At 33.8% G+C, this 15120-nt stretch overlaps 2 protein-coding genes across 3 annotated transcripts in view; one reads left to right on the top strand and one right to left on the bottom strand.

The window, feature by feature from the left end:
- Window positions 1-13599, top strand: part of PAN3 (Poly(A) specific ribonuclease subunit PAN3) — a 32986-nt gene extending 19387 nt beyond the window's left edge. For both annotated transcript variants that reach the window (XM_071589813.1, XM_071589812.1), the window contains exons 9-13: window positions 1887-2239; window positions 7965-8104; window positions 8931-9212; window positions 9916-10078; window positions 11789-13599. In XM_071589813.1, coding sequence (XP_071445914.1) covers window positions 1887-2239; window positions 7965-8104; window positions 8931-9212; window positions 9916-10078; window positions 11789-11950 — 1100 coding nt within the window. In that variant the 3' untranslated portion in view covers window positions 11951-13599. The remainder of the gene's footprint in view (window positions 1-1886; window positions 2240-7964; window positions 8105-8930; window positions 9213-9915; window positions 10079-11788) is intronic.
- wrm2 (wurmchen 2) lies at window positions 13378-14732 on the bottom strand. The gene is made up of 2 exons (XM_071589815.1): window positions 14633-14732; window positions 13378-14539 (listed from the first exon to the last, which is right to left on the bottom strand). Exon 2 carries the CDS (start codon window positions 14356-14358, stop codon window positions 14188-14190), a length of 171 nt encoding a protein of 56 aa, XP_071445916.1. The 5' UTR covers window positions 14359-14539; window positions 14633-14732; the 3' UTR covers window positions 13378-14187.
- Window positions 14733-15120: the final 388 nt, after the last annotated feature.

The raw sequence follows: 15120 nt of genomic DNA, 5'->3' as shown, positions 1-15120 counted from the left end.
AGTCCAGGGTATCACAAGGTAGAAATACCTAGTAATGGGTCACATGCATGTATCTTATGCACGGAAGAAACAAAACTCAGAATGAAATAGCAAAAAAACACAAAGCATTACTGGAACCTAACTTCCACTCAAAAGAAAAGAAGAAATCAAAGAAAGTTCAAATATTCAAAGTATGTCCGCAACTATTTGCTCGAAAGAACTGCAAAAGAATGCCAAAAAACCTGGTTATCCACCAAGAATACAAACCAAAATTAATTCCACATCCCTTAGAAAAGTTACCAAGGGCAAGTGAAAGAATGAGTACCATAAGGGGTTCCTTTGATTTGAAAAGACAAAACTTTCACGAAAGTAAAGAATTCCTTTGTGTCTACCGCTAATACCATCGAGTTCAAAATAATTACACTTGATGGAAGAAGCTTGCGGATTAAGATCCGAAAGAACTGCATCAATAGATGCATTCCTCAAGGAATGAATAATCATTTTATTTGGCACAACTACAGACACTCCCCATCTCAGCGTCGTCCCCGGAGCACATCTATGGATGTCATATCCATTAAAGGTGTTAAAAAAGGTAACATAATGAGCAGGTAGCCAATGAAAATAATAATATTAATGCATTTATTTTTTATGGAGATTGGGGCACTTTCAAGCATACACAAACATAGGACAATTCAGGTATAAACTTCACAATTTTACAAAAAAATACAATATATATATATGTATATGTATATATATATATATGTGTGTGTGTGTGTATATATATGTATTTATTTATATGTGTGTGTGTGTATATATACATACATTCATTTACTTAAATAGATAGCTAATTCTTAATTAGCAAAAGAAATTTGCATTGTGTGTCCATTAAATGTATAAAGTCAATAAATTTTGTTCTGACATTTTTACTGCAAGTTACCAATCTGTGTGTCAAATTTCTCTGAAGACAAATTCTGGCCACACTTTTATGTCTCTTTTATATGAAAAAATGTGACTCATGAAGTAGAAAGATGCTGTGGGCTGCGATAAGAGAAGTTGTGTATATTCTCTGGAATTTGATGACTCTAACAATGTATTATGTGGGAAAAACACCAAGAATTTAAATGTATGAACAGAAGAGCATTATAATGCTTTTAAATATAGTCTTGAAGAAAAGCATAATGATGACATTTTCTGTCAAACCATGGAATAGGTAATGGTGTTATTTGGGTCAAGATTTTTAAATTTTTTAATCATAGGCATAAGCTTGTTACTCTAGGGCAGCTGGAAAATTTAAAATATTGAATAGCCAGCAAGGCACTATTATTAATGAACATTTTTTTCCTGCTTGTTCCTCAAACAGATTTCTTGGGCATCTTCTTATGCATCATGTAACCATAAACACCGTAATCAACCTGAAGGTCAGTTTGGTAGGTGATGATAGAGTTCACCCAGTACTAAGCCCAGCAGAGTGTGAAATTCACACACCATGGTAGGGGGGCCAGTTCCTTTCGCTTTGCCGGTAATGGTTTTCCAGGAAGATCTGGAGCCCATAAAATCACATAGCTAGAGTAGAGCTGAGGGTGCCCGGAGAGGCTTGCCATGTATAGTTTGGTTACTATGGAAAATAAGTTCTCATAAATCACCCTTTAACTTTTTCTGTACTCGATATTTGATCAAGGAAGGGCAACTTATTCTTTAAATAAAACTATACAATTGAAAGTTGTCATTCTCAAACCCTTATCACATGCCCATGTGGTAGCATATGGGATATGATGTAGGTTTAGGTGTGTAAATGAAATGTATTTTCACAATTGAAAATGTGTAAATAATAATGTAGATTTAAGAAATATAATAATATGATTAATTGGTTCTGATCACCTGGGTAAATAATTTTGTACTCCTTACAGATCTTCTCCCAGAGTCCTTGATATGGAACTATATAATTCAGATAACATCAGCAGTGAGAGTTGTGCATGGTGCTGGCTTGGCCCTTCGTGGTGCTTTAGAACCCCACCGAGTGCTTGTGTGTGGCAAGACAAGGCTGAGACTTTCAGGATGTGGAATACCAGATGTCCTGGCCTCATTTGACCCATCCTCTGCACCATCCCCTCCACCCCCACCACCTCCACCTCCCAACTCAGTGACGGCTGGTACCTCATCAACAGCAGCTGGGAACACATCATCTTCATCCCAGTCGGGGCAGTCTGTACCCGCCACGCAAGCATCTTCGGCCTACTTGGCAATGGTTCCCCACTATCAGGTTTGTGTCATAGTAATGGCTATGAGTTGTATTTATTAACAGCAGTATGTTGCCTAATAATGATTTGTTATGGTGTACTAATTTATTGCATGGCAGACCATTATAAATAGGAACTTTTTTCTGTATTGGTTAATTGTAGATAATTAAGATGTTTTTGGGCAAGATTAATTTTCTTCTTCTTTTGTTTTCAATTATGAACAACCAATTAATACCTTCTGAATCATTCATTTTTCTAGGCACATGTTTGAACAAAGGCATATTTATTTCTCCATTTAATTCCATGACTCTTAGGTTTAATATTAATATGTACGAACAAAGTTTGGGTACTTTAAAAAAATTTTGGTATTACATTTAAAATTATTTTATGACATTGGTTATTTGCCATTGACATTGATATGATTACTTTTTTTCAATTTTATGCTGTGACTTACAAATTGTATTACCTCAAGTTGTAGTTAAAGGTTTCACAGACATCAAAGAACTTCATGCCACTTATTTTTGTGAAGTATGGGAGAAGAAATTGGTGAGGTAGTGGTTGATAGAGAGGAAAGAGTGGAGAAAGAAGAGGTCATACTTGGCAGGACTGCAGAATACAAAACTCTAGAGAGAGCACATGATCTTTTATAGCATTAACAACACATTGAATGATGCATGGTTGCACTAACAAAATTTTAAGGTTGTACTTAGTGTATGCTTGTGTTATTTGGTTCCCATGGGAAGAACTGTTAATGAAATAATTAGATAAATCCAATGGAGAGCCAGGAGATTTCTTTTCAATTCACAGAAAATATGCAATGCAAGCTGTTTCAGAATTTGGTTTGAATGATGGATGCACACACACATATCTTTAGAAATAATTGTTTTCACAGATGTCCCCAAAGCTAGCATTCCATTAAATAATAGCACTTAGCAATCCGGCACACACCATTGATTGGCTCCTAAATAAATAGATGGCAACCGATAATAACTTCATATGTTCCAAAATGATTAAGTGTTAAAGCTTAAAATTATGTTAAGGTTTCAGGAAAACACATTCAATTTCAACTGAACAGAAGCTGTGCACTTAAAAAGCTGCAGTACCCAAAAGCAAACCAATTACAGAGAGCAACTGAGCAGGCACAATATTAACTACAAATGGATTTATTTTGAAGATTATTTTTCAATACTAAATAAAAGGGATATTCAATTTCATTGTCTGATATTCTCTACTTTCACCATTATTTTCTATTATAATGATGTCGAAATAAACTTAATGGTTACATGCTTCACTTTTTGGACATTTTATAATTCCAAAACATTGGAAGGAACATATAATTAATTATGTCATATCATGGTGAAATTTGTTGCATCAATAACTTCACTGTGAAAAAGTTAGCATATTGTTCCTTCCAACATTACAGTTAGAATAAATGTACCATATATACCTCCACTGCAATAGTTTCCTTCTCTGATATCTTCACCAACAAATATTTATCATCTTTAAAAATTTTCACAAGTATTATCTTATTGGGATTAAGTTTGAGTAAAAAATTGCATGTAATAATTTGTTGCTAATATCTCTGGGTATTGTGCAGGTTGTGTTCCTAAGTTATTATTGTATGAAGAAAAAATAAGAGACCAAAAATAAAACTGCAATTATAGACTTCCATCAAGTAGAAAAGAAACCAGTCTTACATTCAGGCCAGTACAAAACTCAAAACTCCAAAACTCATGCAATATTTTTAAATAATAATTGGAATCCTCGCGTACCTTGATAGCAGATAATTGAATATTTCAATGCTTGATACATGATTCATTCCGGAACAACTGTGGAAGTGTACAATCTAAAAAAATGTTTATTGGTTTGACATTTTAAATGAAAATTTTGTTTAGGGTCAACCATTCCTCTGTAGAGTGGAGGCCTACCATCCCTTAGTTCTCCCTTTGATCCTACTTAGCTTAGAATTACACTTGTTGATAAAGAACCATTGGTTGAAGAGACCTTGAATAGTAGGGATATTATATGTAGTAGTCTACTTGTGTTGGTCATGTCCCTAAGGCTAGATTTTTGATTGGTTTTGGTACTGCGCACTGCTGAAATTCTAACTCCATCTAGCATAACACAAATTGCCCCTAAACCCATACTACGTATAAAAATAACTCATTCCTTAGTTCTGTATACTTTGTGCCTTTAATAATTCCATTAAAAATTGCTATTCTTTTCTGCTCCTTTCCTTGCTGTTCCCACCTTCTGCCCTCTATTTCAGTGTTTGGCATCCCACTGCCTCTCAGTATCTTCTGTAACGACATGTCCTGCCTCCTTTGAATTTCTCCCTATGGCTGTCACTCTTTCCCTACCATATCTAGTACTTTCATTTTACTTTCTGGTAATTTTATTTCTTCAATTCTTCTCCTAACTCTCAACTTAAAAGCCTCTCAATTTTTGCTTATTCTCTTGCCTCAATGACCCAGTTTTCAAGCCATACAAAATTATGCTCCAGTATATTATATCATTCATATTATTATTGTCCTTATGAATATATCATATTGCATTTTTTATTTATTATTTGTATGTAAATATATGTCATAACTGGTGTGAACCTTTTATGTAAAGAATTTTTAATCATTGTTGATTATAAATTTCTCTCAGAATTGCCGTGGTTAGATGTGATTAGTATTAAGTTTGACAATACTCATTTGAAAAGGATAAGTTTTATAATTTCAGCAAATAATATGTCATCATTGATTTAAATCAGTAAAAGCTGATATATTTAATTCTGAAATTATCAAAATTTAATCTTAGAAATCACCCTTAGAGTTAGTGGCTACAAAGCCTATGGTGTGGTCTTATTAGCTGCTCACTGTTTGGTGGGTGTTTTCCGTGCAAGGTAAAATTTCCAAGATTGTCCCACAAAATGAAAAATTAAAAATGAGAATATTTCAGCAGCTATTGAATTTTAAATGGCCATTGTTGCTTTGTCTGTAATTGATTTACTTTAAAAAAAATTTGGGAAAATTGATTTATTATAAAATAGGGATATTCTAAATCACAGCATTTGTATAAATTTCCCTGATGTCAAAATATTCTTTATAATCCAGCATATGGGGTATTAATGACAATGGCTTCCCAAGAAGGCCAGCAACTGTTGTGATTTCTTATAAATTGTTAATTAGCTTAGATGCCTTAGTGCCTGTAAGAACATATTTTAATAGTGTAGGAGAGATATGGCTTTATGGACATATATCCAGTGTGTATAAAACAGCTGTTAGACTAGAAATAATAATAATAATAATAATTTTATTGGACATTAAACAAAATAGTTTTGCAATAGTCTTCGTCATAAGTCATTAATTCAAATTAAAAGAAAGTTTGGGGGGAAATATTTTCAAAGATAGCTGCTTGAAAGTATTGAAAGGAATGTTCTCGAAAAAATTATCGTCACTGAAGTGGAATTGTCTGCCATGATATTGTTAGTTGGATAAAATTAATAGCCCTTAAAGTTAAGTGCAAGTGTAATTTCATTGCATAGTCCTTGGAAACCTTAATGTTTGTAAGATGTGAAATCAAATCCTTGAAAAATTAAAATTGTTTTTTTAGCCAAAAACCATGTGCATATGATACCCTGGGATCTGTGATACAGACTTAATTTCAATATCTATTATGTATGATAATGTTTCTAATTTATTAAAATTCACGGTAAACTGATTGAAATTTTATTGGACATGATTTGATTTAATACAAATAAACATTAATTTTACTCAATGCAACTATTTCAGAGCGTAAAAATCATTCGCCTTGACTGGGACCCGAACCCAGATCCCTCAATATCCGGTCGAGTGCTTCAGCCACTTAAGCCACCGAGGCGTCCTCTTAAACTCTGAAATTTTGGGGCTTTTAAAGGAACTAGATGTTATGACGAAATACCGTACATACAATGTCACATGCATTCGTAGTGTTCTCTCTTTTGATTCTGATGCATTTAAATTTTGCAGTGCCATCTTGGTGGATGGTTTGATTATATATAATATTTATTGTTATTAATCCACTATGCTGTTGTGCTAGATATTGCTTAAAGTTCTACATTTGTTTGCATTTTATTCATTTTTCAAATGATAACAGGCAAATTGGAATGTAAAACAAAAACAAACTGACATATAATTACTCATTTTTATTAATTAACCAAGTGTTTGTATGAAAATACTAGGTCTGCTAGTGGATAATACTTCATATTAAGGGTGCAAAATGAGAAAGATTTGGCTAATATCTATTAATAAATAAATTGGATTTGATGCAATTGGTGGAAAAACCCTAAATAGTGTAAGATTATTGCTAATTTTAATCATATTGTTTACTATGCATTTTCATCGATTCATTGTTATTTTCTTAAGCCTAATTCCAAAAAACTTTGGGAAATGCCATGACAGTAACTTTTATTCACTATATGTGCATTACAATGCAACAATTTCAGAGTGTAAAAGTCATTCACCTGGACTGGGGTTCGAACTTGTCAAAGGTTAAGCATACTTATTTTTTAAAGTTGGCTTTAATCCTGTGGACTGTGGAACATCGCGTATGATGACAAATACCCGTGACATTATATATGTGGTATTTTGTCACATCTTGTTCCTTGAAAGCCCCCAAAATTTCACAGTGTTGGAGAATGCCTCAGGTTAAGCATACTTATTTTTTAAAGTTGGCTTTAATCCTGTGGACTGTGGAACATCGCGTATGATGACAAATACCCGTGACATTATATATGTGGTATTTTGTCACATCTTGTTCCTTGAAAGCCCCCAAAATTTCACAGTGTTGGAGGATGCCTCAATAGCTTAGCACCTGGCTGGGCGTCGATGGATCCGTGTTCGAATCCCAGTCAACGCAAATGATTTTTCACTGAAATATCACATGAAAAATTGTTCCAATCTCAGTTAATTCTAAAATTTTAATTAAGGGAAATGAAGTTGATCAGTCAGAACCTAGAAATAGATTGATTGTTTGATCTTGGTGCACATCCTATCTGTTTACTGTGGAATCAGCCTGGGAATATGCTTACAATCAGAAATGTGTTGAAAATGTCGTTTCCTTCAAATGAAATATTCTAGTGAAGGTGAAATCATAAATTAGTGTTATTGATTCTATTTCTCTTACTTCTACATTCAGATATAGTAACACTATTATTCTGACACAGATTATCTATTTGTGGGACTTTATTTTTACAACAGAAAACTTACATGTTTGGGTGGTTAGTGAATGTTGTGATGTCAGTTTGAATCACAAATATTTTTTTGTCCTGCCTGCTAGCTATTAATTATTGCCAACATTTTCTTAAAGGTATGAAAGCAGAATATTTTTTGCTTTGGTTCTCAGTGTTTTGTCAAGTCTGTGAGCACTGCTAAAACTGCTTGAAACAAAATATGTTGTTATTTGAAGACTCTAACCTGCCTAACTGAAGCTTAATATTGGCAGTTGATCCTAAAACTGAATGATTGGTTAATTAATAATGTAGATAAATGCTCACATCCGATAATGAGATTTTTGTCTGCGTTGTTCAAGAGTAATAGAAGCATGCGTAATGTAGATTTGATGAGAAGAATCCATTTTCTCGGAAATTATTCCCCAGAAGCATAATTGTTAGCAGTTTTTATTGGTGTGAATTGGCTTGACAATAGATATGAAAGCCCTCTGCCCACTACTGATCTCCTTTGACCCCTCCCTCCTATGCCCATATGCCCTTTGTTGGGGCAGCAAGAGGATTTGCGTGCGCTGGGCCGTTTGGTGCTGTGTTTGGCATGCCGCTCCCTTGCGGCCCCGCACCGAGACCACCTTCAGGCCTCTCTAGATTTGGTCTCCCGCTCCTACTCACCCGATCTGCGCAACCTTATTATGTGAGTTTTCCTGTAAAACTAAGATTTCAATTTATAGCTATAATATGGACGTTATGGTATATATTTCTGAAATACTGTCTTGGTAATATATGTCCAAATAAGTATTACTTTAATAGTAAGAGCCAATTGTGAATGTTCTGTAATTCAGATGTTTGACCATACATACTTGTACTTTTCTCTGGATGTAAGCCTGCAGGATTGAGAAGTTTTGTAATGTTGGGAAGTTTTACCTTTCTCTGATGAGATGTACTTTAAACTTAATGACTAGTGAACCAGTAGTATAGTGGTGAAATGAAGTCAGAAGGAATAAATCTATGATAGTAGTAATTCATATCCTGCTAAAATTTATTTTTATCGATTATAATGTGATGATAAACTGCCAACATTTTAGATTAATATGGGCTTTATTGATAGTTTGCTTTTATTGGTAATTACTTAAGTCAATCTATTACTTTTTTGAATTAATTTGGTGTAATATTTGGGTTAATAATGTAATTAGTTCCTCAGTTGTAAAAAGAGTTGTTCATCATTTCAATAAAATAAGTTGAAATATGTCATCTAGGTTCTTGGAAGCTCATTATAATTTTTAATCATCCGCTGATTGCTCACAATTATCAAAATCAAGATAAGTAGTGGTTACATTGTAGTAATTATTTATGTTGAGACAATAATGGTTGCATGATGAAAATAAATTCATATATTAAAATTTATATAGTATATTATACAAGAGAATATGAATTTGTGTTTTTAATGTTATGTTTTCTGGTTACATAATGAGAGATGGTAATACTTTTTACAGAATTAATTTTTTTTCCTTTTGGCATAGGTATCTGCTATCAGGGCCTCAGACACAACAGCAACAATCACCTCAATTAGGTTCATCATCGTCTGGAGGATTAGGCTCCTCTGGATCACCTGTTAATGTTGGAAACAGCCGTGCACACAGTGTTGCTGATTTGATGCCCATGATTGGAGCTCGATTTTACACACAGTTGGATGCTCTTGCATTAAGGGGAGACTCTCTTGAGGAGGAAGTGGCGAAAGAAATGGAAAATGGGCGACTTTGCCGCCTGCTAGTGAAACTTGGTGCAATTAATGAGAGGCCTGAGTAAGTTATTATTTTTCTAAAATGTCACAGGAGACAAGACAAGCAAAATGTTACATGTCTTAGCATCTGCCAATGCTCTTATCTATTTAAAACTGAGACTCTAAAGGTGTTACTAATTATCTAAGCTTTTATCAGTGTCTTCTTTCATTTGTGTGCTTGTCCTGTATTCTTGCTTCCTTTTAACATTCCTGTTTTTTCCATGAATTCTTGTTTTTTTCTATTCTTGCAGTAATTCATATGTATTATGTAAAAGCCCCGTTTTAAATGCACTTTTGATTCTCCGTTAATCAATATTACGTGGTTTCAAAATCACCTAAAAAGTTCATATTATGAGAACGGATGAGCAGTACTATTACTGTCTGAAAAAGTTTATATCAGTATTCTGCAATTTAAAATTAAAATCCCATTCTATGCAAAGCAACACAATTGTACCAAATATACTCTAAACATAGTTTTCTACACTTGTGCTTTTTTGTGAAAGATAAATTAAATTTCATGTGTGAATAATTAAAGCCAGCATTGTAAAGGTTGACTTACAATTTCTACCTTTCAGGTCTTTGTTAGACATTTACCAGAAAAAAAATAGTATATTTATATCCATTATTTCTAGTGAGGAAGTTGCATTGATATCTTGCCTTTGTCTTAACATGAGGGTTTCACTTGTGTATGTGATTTTAATTTGAAACCCTCTTTTGTTTCACAGGTTAAATTTGGATGGGTCCTGGAGTGAAACTGGAGATCGTTACATGCTCAAACTTTTTCGTGACTATTTATTCCATCAAGTAGAAGAAGATGGACGACCATGGTTGGACATGGCTCATGTCACACACTGCCTCAACAAGCTTGACTGTGGTGCACCAGACAGGGTGAGATGAACGATGCCGATACGGTGCATCATAGAATTAGGTCCATACATCATATATATACTTTAAAAGTTACGTTAATGTTAGACATGTATATCTTTTTTCATCCCATTATTGCCCTTTTATGGTTCCTTAACCATTCTATGAAATGATTCAATGTGCACCCACATATTATGAGTGTAATTAGAAAAGTTCTCTAAAATAAGAAATAAATGGCTTTCCTCAGTGAAACATTTTCATTTTTCAATTTAGTCTCCCTGTACACTAATGTACTTGGTCCAGCGATGTTCCAATGTCTTGATCCCATCTCGGAAATTAGATTCCTTCAGGCCTGCAAAATACCAATCTACTTCGGTGGTTAATTTTCTCTTTGAAGAAAATCTCTATCCACTGAGGAAAATTTTGAGTTTGGGAAAGAGATGGAAATCTGATGGAGCCAAATCAGGCAAATAAGGCGGGTGTGGCTCCAATTTATAGCTTAGTTCACATATTTTTGTCATGGCAACAACATGTGTGGGTGTGCACTGTCTTGATGAAAGATGATATTCTTCCTTGCCAAAACTGGCGTTTTTTCATGTATCTTTTGCTGTAGGATCCTTTGCTGTAGGTCCAGGATATTAGCATAGCATTGCCCAGTGGGAAGACAATCTATCAGCGTAATCTATTTATTTAGCTAACGGGAATAACTCTTTATATAAAGGAAGGCAAAAAACATGTATTGGTTCCACAATTGTAAAAGAAAAAACAACTACAAAAGGGTACAAATTGCATAAAGTTAATATTGATATGTACAGGTATCCACATAGCAATAATAAGCTTTCTAAAATTCTTCGGATATTTTTAATAACATTTTTTTAAGGGATCCTGGTGAAATAGAAAGTAGGTCAATATAATCACAATTGTTTGCATCTCTCATAATTTGGTTTATAGGCGAGTAGTATGTGTCGTTTTGTGCATGATATCTTATTTCAAAGAGTGGTTAAATGTTTAGATACCCAAGTCAAGCGTCATAACATCGGCCCAACTGGAGAGACTCATGCTGTGATAGCCCCATGATGAAATTCTACACTCAATGTGCCAGGACAGTACCAGATCTTAAACTCTGATTATCCATTAGTGGATTATATATTTTGCTGATCATCCGTAGAAAAAGTGCTAATAAAATAAGCATTTTGGTAAAAGTGGCTTTATTTATCCATAGGCAAAATACATTATCATGAAGTTGTCGAGTGGGAAACAAAAAAGGCTAACTACAGAACTATACTGTTAAATTATGTACAAAATACAAACAAAATAATTAAAATGCAATGCTCTGTTTTGAAGACAAAAACTAAGTTAATACATGTTAAATTTCATACATTCACTAATATTATGGAACTAGTTTTTTTGTAGGAAATCTTTTACCCTTGGTTTGAAATTCCTCTGCTCAAGGCATTTAATTGTGGTTGATTGTTGGAATCTTTGGTGTTTGATGCTCTTGAGGCTTCTGAATTTAAATGAATAAGTTCATTTAATTTTGTGTTTTAATGATGGAAATCTTAATTTTTTACTAAGGAATTATAGTATATCTTAAAAATAAAGCTATAGTCTTATCTTAATAAGATAATTAAAGATAATTTTTGAGATAGTTAAATGCTTTGAAACTTTAATATTTTTTTTTCGATACTCTAAAACTAGTCCCCCTTAATTTATTCACGATGATGCTATTTACAGATTTGCCTGATGTCTCGGGATGAGCAGAGCGTTCTGGTTGTAACTTACGCAGAATTGAAGCAATGCTTGGAGAGTTCCTTTGCCGAGATCATGAGTTCAGCTTCAGCACCATCTCATCATTCACATTCTCTTACAGGCTCTACCCACACCTCTGCCTCTTAGCCCTCTCTTCAATTTTTCTTCTCTCAAATATGTGTTGTAGGGCAGGGATTGTCACATGATCTATCTGTGGTGAAAGTAGTGTAACTGTTTTACAGTGTGTTGGCTTAATAATGGAAAAAAACGAACCATTTTAAGCTGGAAAATTTGCTTATGGTATTGATATATGCTTTCAAGATGAAATATTTTTTTTATCATACAGCTCTCTTTCATGAATTTAAAGAATCATGTGTAATCATTAAGGGACCTTAGTTCTTTAAAAAAAAAATTGTGGATGACTTGACCATTTTCTCATCTCTAATGTCTTATTGTGAGGAAGTGTGATTGTGATAATACTCCATTGAGTAGCATTTATTGTGAGCACAAATAGTTTTTAAGGAATTTTGTTCTAATGCGAGTGCAGGGAATGTGTGAACTGCTGCTGCATTCCAATTTTGATAAACACGAGTGCAGGAGATAGTGCCCCTTCTGTTCTTTGGGAAGAATTTTAGGGAACAAAGTGGACTGCTAAGAAGGGGCAAACTTGCTTTCCTTTCTCCTAACTGTTGAGCTCCAAGTTGTGCCTCAGCATGACAAAAAAGTTTATTTTTTATGAATTTTTCATCTTTTAAACGTCTCAGGAGGCACTTTTAGTTCCCATCATGAAAAAAAATGAACCTCTTGTATTATAAGCAGATTAAAAAACTTTATTTTTGGGGACAAATCATTTGGTGTAGGGTGAAAACTTTAGCTGATGACTTGATATGTGTTAGGCTTATAAACTGTCTTATGTTTGTCTTGGTTCTTGAAAATTGTGGCTTGCTTATTTTTGCAGGTTGAGAGGTGTATACTTAGAATTTATTTTGAAAGTGCTTTTTTAAGTACTGAGAAATTATTTGCTGTAAATGGGTCACACTGCCCACTCTTGGAACTCTCTTAAGAAAGACCCAAGCATTTGTTATATTGATTTAATTCAGGTGGCTCATACATACTAATTTATCATGTTTTACAGAGTGGGTATTTTTCTCTACATCCAACATTTTAGGCTAGATGTTAATTTATTGTTCATATTTTGTCATTTTGTTAGAAGTGTGGAGATGTCTTCCATTTATATTTATATAACTTACACCTCACCTGAAAGTTCTCTTGGTACAAAAGTGATGACAGATTTTAATAATGGAATATTTTATATCCAGAAATTAACTGCCCTTTTATTTTCTCTGTAAATATATTTGATGTTTTTACATAGTGCTTCCCTGAATCTCATTCATTTTATGATGCTGTCTTAATGTTATTCTTCTCAGAGGTTTACTTTAAGTTTCTGGATAACTACATGGTTTACAAAAGGTACAAAATTTAATAATAAACGTGTGATTCCTTCCACCATTTACTTTTTTCTATATTGAATAAAATCAGTCATACCATGGTGGGTAGAGTATTAAAAAAGAACATTCTATGCAAAGCACTTTATTTTTCATATAAAATATGTCATTGTAAAAATTGGCTACAATTTCATTTTAAAAGTTAAAATACAAAAATACTCCAACAATGTAAATGTGTACTTATTTATTATTAGGACGGAATGTAACAGGAAAAACCATCAAAATTTGTTGGATTGTCAAATGTAAATGGACGGATTCAAAAAGTACATAATAAATTAACTTCGTATTAAACCAGTGCATTTTGATTCACAAAAATAACAAAATGATTGCGCTTCCAATGAAAAAATACTGCTTTTGTTGGGACATGTGAATATTAATCCCATTATAGGAGCTCTCAACATCTTTTTATAATGAGTATGCCTTGAAATTATAATTAGAAGTACAAACAATAAAAAAAACATTAACATACACTAGCTCAATTGACCTTTTGAATTTTTGGGCGGTCAACAGTATAAAAACAAAGTATAAGGAATATAATTAAACAATAACATAAGAGTGCCTCTGGCCAAAGTAACAGTATATTAATTAACACTTAGCATTGTGCAAGTCAAAATAGCTTCACAGATGTCGGTGAATTTGAACAAAAAATAAATTGTGGCACTGTAAAATCATTCTGCTTCATATGCAAATATAGACATATCCATTTCAACAATTAAATGCAGTGGGTGTACTGGTTACTGTGATTGCAATAAGTGTATAAAATTTACAAGTTTATCAAATTGTAACTAGAGCAAAAAGCAATTGAATTTATTGACCGAGCAAAGAAATCTCCAATGTTACGAATAAAATTCAATCATTTCCCAAGAGTGGTAAGTTAAACTATGCATAAGAGACCTTTTGTTCGTAAGTTTTGTCTTCCCATTCATCATCTGACGGGCGAGGCTCATGCCTGGCCTTACAAAGCTTTGGGCCATATTTTAATACTAAAATGATTGAACCAATAACAAATAAGGCTAAGGCGGTTAGCGGTGGCCAGTACGGATGAAACATGTTCGCGCTTAATGTGCACCTGTTCAAACTTCGCACTCTCGACGCCTCTGTAATTCAAGATATTCGTCGGCAGATGAAGGTCTTGAATCAAATGTTAACTGGGTTGTCGGTATCCTACAATTTTCTAATTCGGAGTAGTCCAGAGGTGGCTGCTTTGTTGGAGTTTTCGTCCAAATCGAAACTATCCAACGATTACCTGTAATCAATACAATGTAATTATCTCCAATGGTAAATTGAAACTACCTACGGTTTGTTATCAAAACTAGCAACATACCTGTGTCGCTGTTTTGCCAGTAATCCTTATACTTTGAACAACAACCCAATATAATATTTAAAAGAAACAAAACAAAACCAAGAACTGTGCAGATTGTTATGACTACGTAGAATGGTGTGAAGTCGCCGTAAATTCTATCCGCATGAACTGGTTTCGTCAGTAAATGTTCAGAACTATCGGACATTATGAATCATGGGATCATAATCTGAAAATAATAGTAAGTAAATAATAAATAATCCAGGGAAGGACTTAAGCTAAAATTTTGAGAAACGACCTGCCTACCGTTTTTGACGCCAGCTACGCCCTAAGCAACGCCCTTACTTCTACTTCGACCACTTGCTGCATTAGCTTTGAGCGTGCTGAGAGTGACGTCAACAGTTAATATGACGACATACTGGTTAGTGTCCAATGAAAGATGGGTATAGGGACTGCTATGCCGAACGTTGGAATTTCTAACGAAATGGCTTTAGAGGGAATTTAGAATCAGA

This window comes from Hetaerina americana, unplaced genomic scaffold (assembly GCF_022747635.1).
Source record: "Hetaerina americana unplaced genomic scaffold, ioHetAmer1.1.p SCAF_4, whole genome shotgun sequence".
Classification (NCBI taxonomy): domain Eukaryota; kingdom Metazoa; phylum Arthropoda; class Insecta; order Odonata; family Calopterygidae; genus Hetaerina; species Hetaerina americana.
This window is presented reverse-complemented; position numbering and strand designations above follow the sequence as displayed.